We start from the raw sequence: 21,146 nt of genomic DNA, 5'->3' as shown, positions 1-21,146 counted from the left end.
GGGTTCAGTGCGACTAGCTCTACAAAACCTGATAGGTCTCCGCCCGCGTATATTTTGAAACCTCATTTTTGTAACACCGTGTAATTTGTTTTAATAATTTTTCATAAGTGTTTTTTGTGACTTGAATATACGAACTGAATTATCTGCACCACCTGAAACGAAATATTTTGGATTTGACCAATCAACGTCCAAAACTTTATCACTATGTCCCAAAAGTTCATAAAGTGAAGCCTTTGTGCTTCTTAAATCCCAAAGCTTGTTTTGATTATCATATCCTCCAGAAAGAAAGAGGTACTCATTTGTCTTAGACCATGTAACCGATTGAATCCATTGGCTATGGCCCAAATATGAATTTCGTATAACAGGACCATGATTTGATCGTGAGTCATACAGCCGCAAATCTTTATCTGCTGAAGCAGTAATAATAAGCTTGTTCAATGGAGAATAACTAACATCGAAAAATGATTTATTGGCAGTAATTTCAGATTGAATTCCCTCTAAGTTAAGATTCCAAATTTTTAAAGTTTGATCCCACGAGCCACTTAAGATTGTTTCAGAGTCTATCCATTGCACAGCAGATATACATTCCTTATGTCCTTGAAGGCTCATCAGAGGTGCCTTGGTAGCACAATTTTTCGATGTATCGTTCATAACCAAATCACCATCCATTTCTTGAGAAACAGCAGGCCATAATTTGAGAACAGTATCCCAGCTTCCCGTTGCAAATATATTCGCATTTGGGTTTACATCTACACAATCAACACCTCGCTGATGGCCTTTGTAAATGCATAATGAACATACAGAGTTTTCGGCAATGTTCCATTTCCATAATACAGCAGTTTGATCCTGCGACACACTTATAAAATGTGCATTCCTTTCGTTTAAGCTGACCCAAGACAAAGCTTTAACTGGCATACTATGACCAGGAATTGTCAAAACATGCGTTCCTTTAGTACTCCAAATATTGATCGTATTGTCATAACATCCAGTGAGAATCCAATTTCCTTGTGTTTTAACAGCCGATACCCAATCATCGTGCAAAAGACAATCTTGTGGTTCCGGAGCTGGGTATTTTTCGATATATTCAATTTCAATGACATTTTCAAAAGAACCGTTATTATTTTTAGCATGATCAACTAATGATCCTTGAAGGAACTGGTTGAAGATGAGAAAATCGAAGTTGATCGTTTTAACATCTGATTGACCAAACAACAAAGTATTTATTAAATTGTTTAAATCAGTGGTTGAAACAGTAGCATCGATTGTGTAAGGGACGTCTGGCACTGCATATTGGCTTTGCTTTGTAACTAAGCGAATTTGTATTTCTGCAGCCCCTATCAAATTGTTATCCATATTACTATTGAAGAAACACGATTAAAAACTAATTAAAATTTGACTGTCTTCCAAGCACGTTTTTAAATTTAAATCTGTTTACTTTTACTTTACTATAATCATTGAATACTACTACTGAATACGTGAAAAACCGCAAAATTGTTAAGAACTTAAAGATGCATCTTAAAGATAGCCCTTTTACATCCGACCAGAAAAAAGGTTTTCACCGCTTCGACAGTACCAGTCTTAACTGGACAAAAAAAAAAACGCAGTCGAGGCTAAGCAATGTATATTATAAACGCACCAACAATAGCCCCTTGGCCTTAGTTGTTTAGCCCGGAGATTTCTCTGGGCTTAACTTTTTTAACAGTTTTAAATCTGTGCTACCAAACAAATTTTTTCATAAATTTTTTAGAATTGGTTTATAATCGTGATAACTGACTTTTAATTTTTGTATTTTTGTAAACCATAGATACAAGAAAAATACCAGAAAAAAATTTTTTTTTGTGTCTGCTGATTTCGAAACATTCAATATGCAGTGCTGCCAAGATTTCCGGTTAAGTCGCGATGGGTTTTTTTAGTTAAGCCCGCTGGTAATATATAAAACACATATTGTTTAACAACACAATTTCTTGAACGCTGCTCGCTAGAATGAACCTCCATACATAAGATTTCCATCAGCTCTCTAAATTCAACTAACTAAATAACAATTTTCCCAATTCTCGATATTGTCGATATTAATAAAAAAAACCCCTGGAAACTAAAAGCTGCTGTAGCTTAACTCTAAAGGATCGCTGCACCTTTTTAGTTTCCTCTTTATTTAACAGAAATTTGAATTTTCGTACTTTTATTCAAACTGAAACAACACCAACTAATTTTCATTTCTTTTAAATAACCATCACTTATCAGAAAATCGGCTTTTTAAACTTTAAAAAATTCTGCGGCACAGTCCGATTTTATTAATTAGAAGATTAATTATAGCCATTTGTTACCTGGATTTATTCAAAAAAAAAAATTAATGCATTCTCTGCAATAGCTATATTTCAGTTTGAATGAAAAAAACGACAATTCCTATGTTAAATGAATAGGAAACCAAACAAAAATAGCGATTTTTTGGAGCTATACAGCAGAGCCTGTTTTCAGGAACAATTTTTAAAGTGTCAATCTATATCTAATATTTTGGAGGGTAAGAAACTATGAATTGACGGGGTAGTGTCAAACGAAAATAGTGTAAAGGACTACAATCTATAATGCGGTCTGAAAGTTTATGCGCAGGTTGGGTGAAGTTTTGCTTTGTATTTCACTTCACGCTCACGCCATGTTTTTTGTATGGTTAATATGGAGAGGGATCAAGTCGAAAAAATTATATGATATAAATTCTTTTTAATTGAAAATACCGAACTATTTCTTCTGAAAATAATTACTTCAAAATCGTTAAAACCGTTTAAAAAAAACTTAAAAAAATGTAATCCAAAAAAAAAATTTGCCACTTTCTTGTTATGTATTAATAAAATCGGAAATCGGTTAAGTAATGAAAAATAAAATTCAAATATTTTTTAAAAGTCCAAAAATGAATTTATTTTAAACTTCGTGATAATTTTGTATAAAACCGTTAAGAAAAAAATCACAAAATAAAAAAAAATCACAAATTAAAAAAAAAAAACATCCAAAGATAGACCTAGTGTTCTTAAAATTGCACTTGAAATTTATTAAACAAACACGTAAGAGCCGTTATTGAGAAAATTAAACTTTTGATATATTATTATATGGTAGGTACCGTTATGTTCGATCCGATTCGACCCAGCCGCTTAGGCTGTACATATGTGCGTTGATAGAAAGACAGACTGAATTGCGAGACCGACTTTTTTCGCATTCTCTATCATTTTAATGTGATTTTTGTTTACTATCTGAATTCAAATATTTTCTACGAATACAGAACTTGACATGTACCTATAGCAAGTAAAAATAAGAAATACTCCTTTGATTTCTTAAACTGGTCCTCATGGTCATGTGAGAAAGAGAAAAGCCCTTACAAGCATCTGGGTATGACCCTTTGGACAACCTTGTTGTCACATTGACTTGCAGCCTCTTAGTATCTTCACTTCATTTAACATGAAGCAATCTGAATTTTTACATTTCTTGAAATTCCAGTTGAAATAAATTTTGGAAAAAAAGAACAAGATTTCTAAGATATTCTTTAATTTTAAAATTCAAATTTACCAAGAAATTGTCTGAAAAAAATCAACCCCTTCAATTTAATTAGAGAATTTCACATGTAACCAGTTCTATTGTTATAATACCTACACATTTTTAAAAACCCTTTGCATGGGAATCTTCATGTTTCAACCGGTATTATATCAATAAAAAAGAATACTCGTATCTAATCTTTTGGTTAGGGGTTGAATCTTGAAGAAACAAACTCCAAAATATAACGAAGTGTCCCTTTTTAAGAAATTGACTTTCGCAGCAAAGAAATTAAAAGGTCCTAAATAAGGATATTTAATAGTCATAATAATGGCTTGTGCCTGGCATGTTCCACAGAACTCGAGCTCAGTGTAGATATATGACCTTTGCACTAAATGTGTTTCGTCCTGTCCCATTCCCAGTCATGACAGTGAAATTGTCATTTACATAGATTTTTTTTAACCCTATTGAAGAGGATTTTAATAGGTGTTTAAATTAAATCCTTTGTTATGTTAATGTAAATTATTCTAAAGTGAGGAAATGGTTAATTGGTTTGCAAGCTTGCCACTCGAAAATATAAGGATATGATTTTTTCCATTGAAGGTTTTTCCATCTTGGATCTGCCACATACTACAGACTATCAGCCGATAGTTAAGTCGTACTTTTAATCAGTATCAAAAAGATTGAACGTTCGAAAAAAAAGTTTGTTTACTCAACAAACCACAATTTCCTGCAAACTAAAATAATTCCTTCGTTGTCAACTATTTAGTCGGCTGAGGTTGACTGTCTCCACACGAGCAGCCTAACCGGACTTAATTATCGACCGATAGAAAGTCTGCGGGGGCATTGTTTCAACTTGGAAAAAAGCACCAATTTAAAAAAAAAAGAAACAATTCGATCATACAACCCTATGGTTTTATCAACATTAAATCAACGTTGATCAATTTACATTTTTCAGAATGCAACAGAAATTTCATCTTGAGTGTTAACATAGGAAAAGTGGCGGCCAAAAGTCAAAATATCAAAGCGGTAAAAACATCTGAAAAAATGACTGCCGGAGATAAGAGACATCTCCGAGAATAAAACCCACCCCAAACACTAAGGTGGTTTATTATTTTCCTAAAATTTCGATTTTTCGGCGGGCCACCCGCTAAATTTGTTCCACTTATCTAAAACATTATCTAAACTAGGGGTTGGCCCGACAACTTTTTGAAAATTTTATTTTTCAAACAATTATTTATTGTCAAACAATCCCTCTTTTTGATATTTGGGTTCCACTTTTTTAAAATTACGTTTGGACATTTTTTTGAAAATCACCATTTTCAATTATAACGACTCAATGTAAAAAAAAAATTACGTTATTGCTGTTTACCGCTGATTTGATTTTTATGAGGTTATTTTTGATAAATTTTGTGTTGTTTCTAAGAAATTATACACAGGTAATGTTTTTATATTATTCTTATAATGTTCATACAATTTTAATTTTAAGAAACTGTGTTAGAAGGTTTGTGTTGCGGTTCAGGAAAGGCACAAAAGAAGTGTGACTCTCGTACTTAACTTATTCTCTTTTTTTTATCAAAATCCTCTTTTTTGGCCTCTTTTTTAAAATCTACGAAGGGAGCCCTACTGCTTAGTTCAATGTTTTATTTAGGGCCAATTTTTCAATAGTCAGTTAAACAGTCAGTTAGTACTTATTCCTAAGGATAGAGAAAAAATCAATTTTTCAACAAGCAGATATAGCTTATTCCTAAGAATAAAACTATCTGCTTCTTTCGGAGACGAATAAAAATTATTCTAAGGAATAATCTCAACAAAAATATTGTGTCAGTTGTCAAAGCTGTTTTGAAAGAATTTAAAAAAAATACAGTGGAACACAAGAAAACAAAAACAATCATGAATAAAAATGACGTTTAATTTTAAATATTTTTGAATTTGACAATTTTTTTTTGTTATTCTGTAGAATAAATTATTCTTGATTAGAAAATTCAATGTTTTTATCTGACTGTTTATGAGCCTAATAACTTTATTCGTCGAACAGTTAACTGACTGTTTATTAGAAGATTGAAAAATTGGCTCTTATTAGAAAATAAAATATTTGGCCGCCTATAAACGAGTTTATAGCACATATTTTTGTATAATTAATATTATAATAACTATAATCATAATTTTTTTCTCCAGCAATCAAATTAATTTTTTATGTTGGGCATACAAAAATAATTTTTTTTAGTTTTTTTTTAAACCAAGTTTTAAAAAAACCGACGGGTTTTAGCAATTTGTGTATTTACAAGCAAAACTAAATCAAAAAATTATTTTGGTTTTTTTTCTTCTCCATTATCGACGATAGTCTTGATCTCGGATGGGGTCACAACTCTCCAATTTAATCCTTTTTTTTTATCAAACGAATTTATCCCATTTAATGGTTAAAAATACATTTAAAAAAATTTTAAAATATGGAAAATTACCAAATTGAAATTAAATCCGCGTCTGGCCATACATTGACCGTACAATGTTCACCTAAAACAGGAAGTGTTTTAGAAAACAGTGTGTAATTCGTTTATCTTTGATTCACTTACATAGATGTTTTAAAGTAAATAATTTACAGATGAAGACCTTTGCACCCAGCTATTTTACCAAAAATTTGCGGAATCAGAAAATTTGGAACAGGATTTTGTTTTAGATTTGCCATCAATAGCTCCTAAATATTTTGTTAGTGAGTTTGCAATAAGTTACAAAATATTTATATATGTATTTTACCTATAACTCCTTGAATACCAGTCTTATCCATCGCATCCAGATATGTGTTTCTATTTTTTGTTCCTTTGTGGGCTATCTAATAACTACATATCGGAGAGGCTGCTTAAAAAGCGAACGATTTATTATTCGACAAACTGTACACAAAGAGAGATTTAATCTGTCTCCAATATCCCTATATGAGCACACCCCTTATGTCCAGCGAACCACAGGAACAGAGCAATATGTATTTGAGGAGAAAAGGTTTTGCCAGCTTCCAAACTAGTGTAATCAAAATAGGCTGGCCAAATTTCTCCACTATTGAGTTCCGAGTTACAAATCACGCGTAACTCGGAAATGGGTAATAAATTCTTTTTCGGTGTATGATGGAACAATTTCTTCCAAGTAAAGAGAAATCGCATTAATGTCATTTTGCCCTACAAACATCATTGGCAAATCTTCAAACTCACTATCATCACTTTCGGTTGTTGACGAACTCGAACTTTCCGAGGAAGTGAAAATAAAACTGCTCTGGAATCCTCTATATACTCAAGTAAAAACTTCTCGCAAAATTCTGATGAGGAATTTATTATCTTGTTTTGAAAAAATTAAAATTGTATCCAATTTGATTTGACTTGCACTAGTTTTAATTTAAAATTAAATCTAAAAGTAACAGCTGATTGGAAACTTTCAAAAATATAAAACAGTTAGCTGATCTTTTCTGTTCTAACTTGTTCTGACAGGTTTCATTCACTTGTGCTGTTCTGATCTTTTCTGTTCTGGTTTTTCTTCATTAAACAGACCTATGTAATATAGAGAAAAAATACAATACAATTTCCTCTGTAAACTTTAATTGACAAGCATGCGTTTGTTTGTCCAAAAAATGTTTGATATTAATCAAACTTGACTCTGGATACAGACAATAAAATTGTAAAATATAAAAGAAAAAACTTTTGTTAAATGATATTAGTTAAAAAAAAGAACATATATTTTCCTAATCTGTAAAAATCATATAAAAAAAAATCTGCCTGTAAACTTGGCGTTATAACTAGAGATGCTGCGAACATTGATTTGGTCGAATACCGAATATTCGGCCACGCTCAGAGGACACTCAGAAAAAAACGTTGGTAATTTCAAAAATTTTATACTTTGTCTCAAGAAAAGACGTGGCTTATGTCGAATTCCTTTCAATGCAAAAATCGAATTTTCGGCGATCTCGAAGCGAATTTTTTCTGAAAATCATGTTCCATAGAAAAAAAATTCGCCTCAAACGAAGCAGAATTCGAATTTTTTTTAATCCCTCTTTTTTGAGAGATTTACACGGATTTGCACACACACTTGGAACATTTGACATTTCTCAAACGTCAAGCTGAAAGATTCCTTCGTGTTGTTTGTTTATTTGGGAATACCAACTTCAAATAAGGAGTAAATTATAATGGAATATCGTGTTTTTATTGCGGAAAATTATGAAATAAATAAAAAAAAAACAATGTGCGATCAAAATATAATTTTTCTTGGCATAGTTCTTGTGAAAAAGTCAAATTACTGTGACTTTTCTTCTCGTGATTATCTTCAGGAAATTTTTTTCTCTGTAAAACCACAGCATACGGCCAAATAATTAACCTTTTTTGGTTTTATTTTACAGAAATTGTTTTGATTTCAGCTGGACGTTCGTGTAAAAATTGTTGTCAAATGACACACACACAATCGCAAAAAGAATTCGGTTTGTTTTCATGTTCCTTTTTAACACCAAAAATTCCATTTTTTTGAGGCGATTCTAAAAACTGAAAGGAATTCGACATTAAGAAATTCCCAACAACATCGTATTGTAAATTTGTAACGATGAATAACTGAACTACTTTTAAGATAAATTTCTGAACACACTACCTACTACTGCAAAGGTAGACATCTGAAATCGAATTATATATTTTCCGAAGGAGGAATAGTCTACGAAGATAAACGTAATCAACAAATGCGGAACAAATAGTTTTCATTCACCACAACTTGCCTCGGTAGATTATAAGTACTAAAATTACAATTTTTTAATAAAACACACATTTTGGTACCTATTATAATTTATGTCTATTTTCTTCTCCCTTGAGTATAGTTTAACTATTCGGCCGAATACCGAATAGTGGCCGAATTTTCGCGGCATCTATAGTTATAACAAACAAAAAACAGAAAATTCCTAAAGGAGAAGAAAGGAATATTACGTAATTGGGAGGAATCCAAGTCATACTTCTAAACACTGTTTGAATAAGATTTTTGAAAATAATCACATATAGTAGGCATGCTGAATTTTCGAGGATATAAGTATTTCTAATAAGAAGGTATAAGTATGAGTTATGCTATACTAGTTTATTTTTCGATTTTGATAAGTAGTTAGCTTTTAATATTTTTCTTGAACATCCTTTTGCTCTTCGATTCGACATCTCTTAGTTTGTGCTCTTGTATAGTTAACCCCCCTAATTACATTGTTCCTTGCAAATTGGTTGATGTTCATTTGCATTCGATGACACTGCTATGGGTTGTACAGTGTTACATTGTATACAATGGAAATCTTTCTTTATTCTCTAACAAATACCGATGAAAAAGACTCCTGTGGCATATCTCGTTTAGTTTTGTCAGTTATGATCTTCAAAGTGTCTTTGATTTCGCAAAAGGAAACACGTTCTCATTTATTTAACAAACAAAAATTGAATTTTTCAATTCTTTGATTTATGCTGAACTGCGTCCATAGTTTCATCGACATATTTTCGACTAAAAATTTTTTTTATTAATCACCCCTTTTACAGTTGGCGTTTATCATAAAACAACACAAAAACTACTCGTTCTAGAAGCCAAAATTGAGGCTTTGAAGAATTATCGGGTCATAGGAAAAAAGGGGAGAAAACCGCTAAGTTAAATTTTTAATTTAACAAAAATTAGCGCTCTGAGAGCAGGTAGTTTTCTTGTCGTTTTAGACAAACGATGTTTCCGATGTTTCTTTTTGTTTTACTTTGATTAAATAAATACTCGATACCTAATATTTTTTCGTTAACATTTTCGCAGTATAGGAACTACGAACCTAGAAAAATTTTCGTTTCACTTTAGCTGTGTACTAAGCTTAGCTTGAAAAGAGAGGTATGAAAATTGAAGATTAAAATAACGCTAAAGCTGAAGTTGTAAATAAAAACGCTCACTTTCAACTTTCAAGCAAAGGACGTCTACAATTTCAAGCGCGGCACAATTATAATAGCTGGCAGAAATATAATAATTAAAAAAAAAAAAAAAGGTTGCTGAAGTCATTGTCCTCATTGGCCCTTAGTAATAGACCCGAATTCATCGAAAACTCGATTTTAACAAAAAATAAAACATACATCTCACTTCCAAATTAATAAAATTGTATGATTTTAAAATCGACAGCTGAACTGCTTGTTATTCATTTTAAATTTAAAAGTTGGATGTTTTATTATTATCAATTTTTTTTGTTAAAATCCAGTTTTGCTAAATTCGGGTCTATTACTGTGGGCAAATTGTTTTGGCAATGTGGAAATCAGTTGATAACTTTGAAATAAATTCAATATTTAAAATGATTTTTATATCAGATTTTTATTTCAACTTGATTCCTTAAAACTTCAACTATGCCTATGCCTTTTTTCTCAGTAACGTTTCTTCTCGATACACAAAGTAGCATGAGGATTTTATTGATGAAAATTAGTGAACAGTTGTTTATAATAAATTATTTATAAACCAAAACCAAGTTCTCTGCTTTGTTCAGTTAAAACTCATAAAACTAAAAAAAATAAAATGCACGACTGGGTCGCACGAACTTGCTCTTAGAGTTCAAGTCGATTAAATTTTTAAGACTTTTTATATAGAAACTTGGGAAATGTTGGTATATAAAAAACAAAAAAAAATAAAATTAATTTTTCAAAAAAATAAAACAATATCTGAAATCAAATCGCCCCACAAAACAAGTATGCAGTTTTATTTGATATATAAAGGTGCATTTTTAGAAAAAAAAATTTTAAAATCGTTAGAGCCGTTTTTTAAAAAACTAATTTTTTATAAATAATTTTTTGAAAAAAAAGTTTAAAAATAAAATTGGTATGCCATTTTGTAGAAATCACTAATCAACATCTAAAAACAAAATTTCAAAAAAATTCAATGTCCCGTTTTCAAAAAATTGATTTTTCAAAAAAAAATTTTCAAAATTTTTTTAAAAATCCAAAAATGATTTTTTTCAAAATTTTATTTTTGGCTTATGTTTAAATTATATAAATGCTTTTGTATAAAAAATTTCGTTGAAATACAATAAGTAGTTTTGCAGAAAATTCGATTTGAAAAAAGCGGTCCTATGGCAGGTACCGTTAATAATGATTTTCAAAAAAAACTTTTTTCTTCGAAAGATAGACCTTGTTAAAAAACTAACACTTGAATTTTTTTAACAAAATCGTTGGAGCCGTTTTTGTGAAATTAAACTTTTCCGAAATTTTTGTATGACAGGTACCGTTATTTTTGGTCCAAAAAAATTAATTCCAAAAACCCCTCTGGAGAGCCTCCAAAAACTGCTACATAGCAAGTTTGGAGTCAATCGGTCCATCCGTTTAGGCTCTAGTTCCTTATACAGACAGACAGACAGACAGACTGACAGACTGACAGACAGACGGACAGACGGACTTCCGGGACCCACTTTGTTGGCATTGTCTATCATCGTAATGTCATGGAAAAATGTTATCTCAACTTTTTTTTTTGTACGAATGCATAACTTGATATATAGTACCTATATCGCAAGTAAAAAAACTAAATAGTAACAGGGCTATAAGTACTAGGGTTATGCGCGGTAAAGATACGCACAGTATAAGGTATCAGGTATGAATATAACAATTGTGAAAGATCACAGCTGCGAATGTAAAAGCGAAAAGCGGTAAGGTGTGGCTTTGAAACTGGCAACGATCAACGGGAATAAATGTGTAATAATGAAAATCTAAACGGAAGATAAATCGCTTCTCATTGGTCAAAGATTTTAACAGTATACTTAGGGGTGGTTTGGTGTATGAATTTTAAACAATCATACCTACCTAAACGAGTGCGAAAGAATATTCTATAAATTCCAGGTCTGATTTGGATTACAAAGAATGAAATCTATATAGGTATTTCGGGACGGATAAATTAACAACAAAATAGTTTATCCGGAATATTCAGAGGGATAAAGAATAGTCCAGCCATTTTAGGTTTTATCTGCGGGAAAATTCGTAGTGAGCTGAATTTTTGTATGCACATGGATATGACATTTTTAAGGTTTTCGGATTATCAGCGTTACATATATAGAATATTTATAGAAATATAAGTCTTGTTCCATTGGAGGTGGTAGTTTAATAGCATCAGTAGAATTCTAGAACAACAACTTCACATTAGAGCTGTAGCAAATCGTATGTATTCGTTACTAAAATGCGGGTATTTGCTTCAATAACGAGTAACGAAACGTTACTTTATAAACAGTATCGTTCCTCGTATGTTTCGTTACTGGGTACTTAAGTAACGAAACATACGAAACAAACATAATAGTAACGATCCCATTTCAATACTAAATCATCCGATATATGAGATACGAAACGAAGTGATACACTCAATTTGTCGCATTTAGCATCTCGTATCGATATCGTTCCCGTAGTCAGAATGCTAACTCCAGATAATAATTATCTGGAGTTTAGTTTTGGCTCGATAAAAACAATAGTACAGAAATATCAAAGGAGACGTTTTTGGTATTTTCTCTATGTGGCCGAAATATATATGTACCTACCCACGCCGCAACCAATGTGTTTATGACCTTGGTGTTAATGGTCTTGAAATGAAGCTTAAAGGCTTGGCCACACCGGAGGGTACGCGGTAGTGGTACGGGTAGCGGCAACGATATTTGTATTAAAAAAATTCCACACTCGAACGTTGATGTGTCAGTTTGGAATTTTTTCCATACAAATACCCGTACCGTTACCTGTACCTCTACCGCGTACCCTCCGGTGTGGCCAAGCCTTAAGAATGTACAAAAGTTTTTTGGCTTTTTAAAAAATTTCTTTATTTTCAGTGCAAAATTTTCAACTAAAAAAAGCAGAGCAAACGAGGTTTGAAAATCACTCTCAATAGAAAATTTAATGAAAAATTGTTCGACATAGTTGTATTGAAATCGATTTTTTTTTCTGTAAAGCATGCTCGGCGAATATTTGTTTACGATACGCAAATCGGATGGAGATCGATTTTAATTCGATTTATTTGTTGAAAGGAATTAGATATAAGATGTTTGTAGCAAATCAATTAATCCCTTGTGGGGTTTTATTTTTATTCGTATCTGTGTGTGAGCAATTTTCCCTATTAGAAAAAAACCTTTTCATATAAATGTCAAAAACTACGGTGTGTGTGAAAGTAGGTAAGTGTACAAATAGGTGTAAATCTCGTTAAATACCGAGATATTGGCCCTGTTCTTTTGGGAGGTGGCAAAGTACTGCTTGTAGTTTACTAGCGATTTTCAATGGAGCGCAATTTCAACGAATTCAATACAAACCGCATCTACTTTCGCGTTTTTGAAAAACGAAAGATCGCTTTCGTTTCGTTTTTTATAGAATATGCCCCCAGTTTTTTCCGGTCCGGAAAATCTGCCTTGCTGGGAATCGTCCTTTTTGCTCAGAACTCATTTTTGCGACTTTTTCAAAATTCAAAAATTCAAAATAGGTGTGTTTTTTATTACCACCGGTCTTAACTGGACAAAAAAAACTCCTCGGGGCTTAACCTGAAATCTTAGCAGCACTGTATATTGAATGTTCCGAAAACAGCAGACACAACAAAAATTTAGAGTTGTCATATTTTTCGCTTCCTTTCTTTTCTTGTATTTTTCATGTATGTTTTACAAAGAGATACAAAAATGTATGCTAGCAAAACTAGTTTAATACAATTTGTCCTTCCAAACATCAGTTTTCACGTTTGCTAACAAATTCTAAACAATTTATGAAAAAATTAGTTTGGTAGCACAGATTTAAAACTCTTCAAAAAGTTAAGCCCAGAGAAATCTCCGGGCTAAACAACTAAGCTCAAGGGGCTAAGGTGTTGTTGTATTTAACATGTAAATTGCTTAGCCCAGACTGCGTTTTTTTTATCCAGTTAAGACCGGTTGTAATAAAAAACACACCTAATGTGAGCCTCGGTTTAGTTTGGCCAAACTTGACCTTCTTGTTTTACATAATCGCTCTTTGTCGTGATTATCGTTTACTTCAGTATCGTTGACTTGCCGTTCGTTTCGTATAACGCAATAGACCCCTTGGACATGTTCAACGAGCTAACATAAAGCTATCGGATAGCCTTTTGTTGTTGTAAACAATGTTAAAAATTAGCAAGGAAACGAACCATTTTCTGTCAAAAAATAATCTGAAGGTATCCGAGAATTTCTGGTATACCTCAGGTATCCAAATGATTTTTTATTTTGATTATTTTTCGGGCGATTATTCAGCTTGAAAATAAAAAAAAATTGCAAGAAATAAAGTCAAAGCGATTGAGCAAGTACTATTCAACAATAAAAAAATGTATTTTGCTCAAAATAAACAGTTTCCTCTTCTCAATATTTACACATTTTTTTAGTAGCTGCTTGGGCAAGCTATCTGGATACCTTTAAGTTCAAAAATATGTTCCAGATACGGATATCCCAGATAGCCTAACCGATAGGTGTTTGAACGTTCCCATTTCTTCGAAGGAATTATCCGAATTGTAAGTATTACGTGACAACAAATCGCCGGCGTAAAGCAAAATTGTTCTAAGTACATAGGATTTCTTAAGGACTTAGAACAATTTTGCTTTACGCCGACGAAATGTCCTTATTATTTCCTGGGGAACTGTTCTGTTACTATAGCATTGGCGATGAACATTTTTTAATTGTTATAAAAACTAATTAAGTTGGAACTTTTTTGTTCGCATAACAAATATTGTAGAACGTTGAATTAAAAAAAAGCCTAAAATTAAACATTTTTATTTGTAAGGATGTTGTTTAATTTTATTATTTCCATTTTTATAAGACGTGTATTTTTCAAAAAGTTTTGCAGCCTTTACTGAAAGAAATTTAAAATAATAAAACTTATTTGCAAATAAGCGATATTTATGTAGTTTGTCTATAGATGGTAAAATTTTTAACTACTACGTTTAAATAATTTTAAATCGAGCTAATCAACATTTATTGTTTGAATTGTAAATTTAACTTGTTCATTTTACGAAACAGTTGTTTAATTTATAGCCCGGCTAACATGATTCGAGGATCTTCAACAGCAGCTTTGATTTTGCGAAGGAACATAACAGCCTCACGACCATCAATCAAACGATGGTCATATGTCAGAGCAACGTACATCATTGGACGAACAACAACCTTTGAATAAAAAAAAAAAACAGTTTTTATAACCATAAAATACAAAACAACTTGTGAATTTACTTGTCCTTTGATAGCAATTGGACGTTCGAATATCCCATGCATTCCTAGAATAGAGCTTTGGGGTGGGTTGATAATGGGTGTACCCATTAATGATCCAAACACACCTCCATTACTTATTGTGAAAGTACCGCCATCCATGTCTTCTACAGCTATTGCACCTTTTTTAGCCTTTTCTCCCAGAGCAGCCATGCAAATTTCAATATCAGCATAGTTCATGCCTTCAACATTGCGGATAACTGGAACGACCAATCCCTTTGGAGTTGCAACGGCAACTGAGATGTCAACATAATCTCGGTAAATGATTTCCTGTAAATTAACAAATTAGTGTTTTGTACATTTTTAATATATTTTTGATAGGATTTGCACTTAGGCGGTATTAATAACTGAGCAATAATAAGCTCATTAAGAAAAATATAATGCTAGAATCTCTTACACCAGACAAATTTGATTGAATATTGACAGTACAGTTGAGTATACAAATCAGCCAAGAGGTAAATATAATGGGAGATCAGCTTTGTATCACATGCTTATTATAAGTGTTCAAAATAATAGTAGTGGAGTCAAATTGTTCGAGTTGAAAACCAATTTATTAATACCTACTTTATATAAATAGAAAGTAAGTCCTTACATTAAGTTGATAAATTGAAAAGAAAAGGGATACATTCACGGGTGTTCTGATTTCCATTCGAATTCTATTTTGTCCCGTTTCCAAATTATAGCTGTTCCGAATTCCGTATTCGAACACGTTTTTCGGATTCACATGTGTATCGAAAAACGAACAGACCTACCGTCCGTAAATTTTTTTGACGTTATCAATCCGGGTAACAATTTGTTACCGAAAAGCAATATTCTACAACAAAAAAGTCGAATGGAAATCAGAACAGAACAACCGTTTCAATCCGTACAGATTCAATTTTCGTTTCCATTTTCAAATTCGAAATTTGAATTATTCTCGTTAAATGGAGAAAATTATTGCAAAAACGCTCTTTCATAAGAACGAAAGTAGGGCATATTCAAAATATTTTAGGTCTAAAAATAAAATTTCATAGGGAAAATATGCAAAAAGTGCTTGGTCGTTTCTTATAAAGCACGTAAAAAATTCTAAATAGTAAGAAATTTCACAAATTTTGCATTGAATTTTTTTTTCATTTTCCGGAACACTTTTTTTTGGCAATTTTTTTCATTTGCAATAAAAATTTTAGTTTTAGATTTTTTTATTTGCAGAAAATGTTTTGTTTGCATACATTATTTTTTAAATGCAAATTTTTTATTTGCCATAAATATTTTTTTTTTAATTTGTAATGGAAGGCAAATGCATTAAAAAAGAACGATTCTTTACAACCCTGCTGTGGGGGCCCACTTTGTGATATTTAGTAGTGAATACATACATTTAAATACTTAAGTATTTATTTCCAGCACTTAGAGTAGCCTAACATCTTAATAATTTTCCCAAACCCACGGTGATATGCAATTTAAAAAAAAAAAAAAACTACTTACATTTCCTTCAATGACAGCATTAACAACGGGCTGATCCTGCAGTGCGTATGCTGATGCTTTTGCAAATATGGACATAAAACCAATTTTGATACCGTATTTCTTCTGGAATGCCTCTAGATTGGCTTTGCGAAATTCCATGGCAGCGCTAAAAATTGAAAAAGTATATATATTTTTAATTAAATTTTAAATTGCCAAACTTTAAAAATTGCCAAACCTCATATCAATTTCATTGAAAGTGGTTAACATTGCATTCGTATTTTGAGCATCCTTTAGTCTTTCGGCAATTTTTAGACGCATGCGATTCATTTTTACTCTTTGTTCGGTTCGGGTTCCTGTTATTTCTCTAGTATAATCTGCTGGTGGTACCTGAAAATATTATTGTTTTACATAAGAGAGAAAATCGACAAAATAAAAATTATTAGTTAATAAGATTTTTTAATATTTTATATTTAGAGTAGCATCATGTAAATTGTTGAAATATGTGGATTTTTGTATTTTAAATACTAACAAATGGCGTTAATACTAAGTCAACCAAAGTCTTCGAGGAGAGCTAGCTTCTGTCTCTATACCTACTACTATGGTCTATAATTCTGTATTTCGAAAATTCTGTGCATAGATCCACAATTCTTTAGGAACATAATTCTGTATTCCATTTTTTTGTCTTGGAGAAACCATACATTATAGAATTTATTTTACAGAATGTTAAAAAAAAACAGAATTTTGGAATACAGTACTTAAGGAATTATGGCTAAATCACAATTCCACGAGTGTGTGCACGTACGTTGGGACGTTTTCAATACACTTTTACTCATGCGATTACGATAGATGCGGTAAAACTCTAAGCCAATTTTTCCTAGCCCATTTTGATGATTGAGAATTAAGTCACTTGCAGCTTTCATTCATACGCTTCGCTTGACACCGAAAATCTACTCATTAAAAATCGATTTAACATAGGAACAAAAAGTGTTTTGATTTGCATTTATTTGCTTCAAAACACTTCAAAATAGTTTAATCCCTAATTTTCAGAGCTCACCGTTATATGTAAGTGTTTTTCTGTATTTTTGGTGTTTCGAAATATTTAATTTTTCCTATTTTTGTAGTTTTGTTGTATTATTTAAAGGTGTTTTTTTTAACAATACTACTTTTTTCACCGCTGCATTTCAACATTTTTTAATGCATTTAAACATTACTTTGATAAATTTGCAATTATCGGATAAAATATTAATTTAAAAAAAAATATATCAAATAAAAGCTTAATCAATGGATTTTATTGTTTCATATGATGTAGTTTTATTTTGACAGCAACTGTATTTCGCAAGTAATAAAACTTTTTTAACTATACACTTCGCGTCAGCTGAATAAATACAAATTTTCAATATTTTTTTGCCGTCAACTATATTTGTCTAAGATGTGGAGTCAATGAAAAAGATATATTCAAAAAGTGCGGTTATTTTTTCACTAACTCCCTTTCAAAGCATATGCGTATCGAAAAATTGAATGTGTGCGATTTAAGTTTTTGAAAATAAATATGGCATGGAAATGTGAATGGAATTTATTGGTATTTTTATGGGAAAGAACATTTAAATTTGATGTCCTTGATTGGGTAAGATTATCATTTCAACGATTTGCATCATTCATTTGCATTTGCATCATTGTTAAAAAAGAAGTGCTTGGGCAAGGGAAGAAATAATCTACTATTTAAATTGAACATCAGACCTCAAGATTGGCCGTATTTACAATTAAATGAATATTGAATATATGCATTTTTTAATTTAAATTAATGAATAAAAAACCAATTTATTTGCTCTAAAAGTATTAAATTGAAAATGAATTTAAATAAAGTACTATTTTTACATTAAAGTAAACACGTAAAAATTAATGCTGAATTTAACCTTACAAAAACTTTACGAATTAAAAATACATACTCTTGAATATTATAAGACAATAAAATAAATTTACTTTCGTTGAAGACATACATACATATAGTAAGCAAGAAGTAGTTAGCAGCAAGTTTGATAATTGCAATTAGAATATTATATTCCAATTGCAAAAAAAGTTGAAATCTTTTATTTATTTAAAACTTTAGGAACTTTTTCCTGGAATATGTAACATTTTTTAACACCCAACAAAATATGACCAGACAAATATTGATTGATATTGATTTTAATTAATTTGAAGACCAAAATTGTTAAATACCAATCATTTTAAAACTGTAGAGAGACATTTTGCTGAATTATATAAAGGCATTATACAATGCAATACCGGTCTGATATTCTTGAATTTTTAAGAATAAAAAGGCAACTATCCAATACTTATTATATTTCTTGGACTTTTTTTTCTCCTTTTTGTATGTGTACTTATTCAGTTGACCCAAAATAGAACTTTATTTTTCGTTATGGAATGCTTTTAAAACAAAGAAAATCAATGAAAAACTAACCATGCTTTCTGATATTTTAAAACGTGCTTTCTGAATGTAACTTTTTCGTAGCTTTTTCTAATACCTTAAAGAGTTGACGGAAAAAAATATTTAAAAAAAAAAATATTAATAATATAAAAAATGAATAATAAAATCTTAAAAAAATATGTGCTTGTTCAGTTGACGTGAAGTGTATATTAAGAAGCACTTTCTAAATAAACAAAACGAGACATCTTTGGTTATTGAAATGTCATTTTGTGTGCTTATTTAATTAAGTGTTCTTAATTTTTTGAGCAACTATTACAAGTATTTTTTGTTTGCTAATAAAATCATAAACTGAATATACTGATATAATAATATTATTATCATTATACAAATATACAAATTTGATACAGTAAAATTTTCGACTAGTTTAACTGTAGCAACCAACAAATACAAATATGTATATAAATTGGAATTAGTATTATCTATAATGGAGGGAAATATGATTGCTATTCCCGGTTTCTAAGGCCGTGTGAATTGGGTTAAATATTTAGGCGATAATTAATCTTTTGTAATATATCTCACCTTTATTAACCCTCTGTCGGCACACAGGTGCGAATTTGACAGGCCAAAATTTAAAAAAAGTAACGATTTTTCAAAAAAGTGGTCGCAAAAAAGTCTCTTTATAATGGTAACAATATATTTTTTTTGGAATTTTGAACACAATTTTCGAATAACTCGAAAAATTCTACATCAATTTCATGTACATATTCTCTATAAAATATTTATTTGAAAAGTAACAACCAAATTCGCACCCGAGGTGTGCCTGTCACGTCACAAAAAAGAGGTGTGGTCACGAATATAGGAATAATTGTTTTTAACACAATTAATTCTTTTGTTTTGCCACTAAAAAAAACCAATAGTTAAAAATGTATCCCAATTCACACAGAGATAAATCTTATGTGCACATAAATTTCAAAAAATTATACTCGGCTAAATATTAAATAAAATTCACAAAATGGCACAACTATTCCTTACCTTAACGGTTCCTTGGCTGATTCCTTGAGCGTGTCGAATTGCAGCTACAGGAATATGTGCGGCAGGAGCAGCTGGCATTTTAGGTGGTGGTGGTGGTGGCGATGATGCTGGTTTAGGTGGTGGAGGTGGTGGTGGCGTAGATGGTGCCGATACCGAAACTGTTGGAGGTGGTGGAGTTGGAGCAGCAGCTGGTGGCGGTGGAGGAGCTGCTTTAGGTGCTTCTGCAGCTGCAGCTGGTGCACCACCTTCAGCTTTCTTTAACTTAAAAAGCTCTTGACCCGCCTTCACAGTATCACCATCTGCAACGAGTATGGATTCGATTACACCACCAAAAGGTGCAGGAACACCAACGGTTGTCTTGTCAGTTTCAATCTCCATAACAACTTGGTCAGTTTTGACATAATCTCCAACTTTACATGTAAATCTTTTAAGTAATACAATTAGATGATATTATAAAGTATATAATAAATATGGTTTATTTACTTAACATCTCCTTCTGATACAGAATCGGCAAATGGAGGGACTTTAACAGTTTCGGTTTGATAAAATGGCACACTTAAGTGTATTAGGGACTTGGGACCGATGTTAATAATTAGATTCCTTTAAAAGTTTAGAAAAAAACAAATAAAAAATAAACTATTTTAAATAACAACAACAAAATATTACCTATCTTGAGTTGTTGTCCATTTACTACTGTCAACTGTTGTGCATAGTTTACTAAAAACACGAATATAACTTTGTTGTCTGTGACATGCGATATTAACCTTAAAAATATTTATTTTTTTGTTGGTTTTTGATCAAATGAAATTCATAATTATTTAAACATAATTTAGAAAATTTATAAAAATATATTTTATATTTATATATTTTTTTATATAATAGAATATTGACATTATAAAAAATCGTATAGATTTTTTGATTTTCCATTACATAATATCGTCACAAGAGCCGTAAATTTCTTATACAAATTCCCTTTTCACACATATACATCACACTTACATCGTTTAAAAAGGCATTTTTAAATCCTTTTTTAATTACATCTCGCGCAACATAACGTGAAGTTACTAATATTAAACCGGACATTGCTCTAAATTAAGGAAGTATATTTATTTTTAGTAAAATATTTTTTCACAGCACACACCAAAAAAAAACTCAACCTAGGAATTATGATCGAACCGTCAAACCCTCACACAGCCAAAGATCAAACATTTTTGGGAAGGAAGTAAATTGTGTTAAATCGATTGGGGTTATGAGATAGATGTCAAATTGTAGTTAGAAGTAGTTAAATTTTAATTGGAAGAGGTTGAAAACAACAACAAATGCGAGAATTTTGTTGTTGGTAATTTGTAATTCAAGCTGAAAGCCAGATGATGCTATGTTTATATGACCGGATTTAAGGATCGGATTCAAACGGAAACGAAAGTTCGATACAGAAATGATTATCGAATCGTGTGTGATTTGGGTTAAATATTCAGCCGATGATACATTTTTGACACTATTGAGGGGAAAAGAAAAATGTTT

At 31.2% G+C, this 21,146-nt stretch overlaps 2 protein-coding genes across 3 annotated transcripts; both read right to left on the bottom strand.

The window, feature by feature from the left end:
• Nucleotides 1-87: 87 nt before the first annotated feature.
• LOC129915277 (ribosome biogenesis protein WDR12 homolog) lies at nucleotides 88-1,414 on the bottom strand. The gene has a single exon (XM_055994763.1). It carries the CDS (start codon nucleotides 1,351-1,353, stop codon nucleotides 91-93), a length of 1,263 nt encoding a protein of 420 aa, XP_055850738.1. The 5' UTR covers nucleotides 1,354-1,414; the 3' UTR covers nucleotides 88-90.
• A 13,000-nt stretch (nucleotides 1,415-14,414) lies between these two features.
• On the bottom strand, nucleotides 14,415-20,874 carry LOC129914817 (dihydrolipoyllysine-residue succinyltransferase component of 2-oxoglutarate dehydrogenase complex, mitochondrial). Of its 2 annotated transcripts, XM_055994229.1 has the most exons (9): nucleotides 20,783-20,874; nucleotides 20,625-20,712; nucleotides 20,292-20,389; nucleotides 20,109-20,225; nucleotides 19,626-20,049; nucleotides 16,404-16,555; nucleotides 16,190-16,334; nucleotides 14,693-14,998; nucleotides 14,415-14,629 (listed from the first exon to the last, which is right to left on the bottom strand). In XM_055994229.1, the coding sequence occupies exons 2-9, from the start codon at nucleotides 20,706-20,708 to the stop codon at nucleotides 14,495-14,497; spliced, it is 1,461 nt and encodes a 486-aa protein (XP_055850204.1). In that variant the 5' UTR covers nucleotides 20,709-20,712; nucleotides 20,783-20,874; the 3' UTR covers nucleotides 14,415-14,494. The 2 variants fall into 2 exon arrangements, with proteins under 2 accessions (XP_055850204.1, XP_055850203.1); XM_055994228.1 differs by having other exon boundaries at nucleotides 20,625-20,823.
• Between the last annotated feature and the right edge of the window lie 272 nt (nucleotides 20,875-21,146).

Source organism: Episyrphus balteatus, chromosome 3 (assembly GCF_945859705.1).
Source record: "Episyrphus balteatus chromosome 3, idEpiBalt1.1, whole genome shotgun sequence".
NCBI classification, from domain to species: domain Eukaryota; kingdom Metazoa; phylum Arthropoda; class Insecta; order Diptera; family Syrphidae; genus Episyrphus; species Episyrphus balteatus.
The sequence above is the reverse complement of the archived record's forward strand: the minus strand, read 5'-3'. Positions and strand labels throughout refer to the sequence as shown.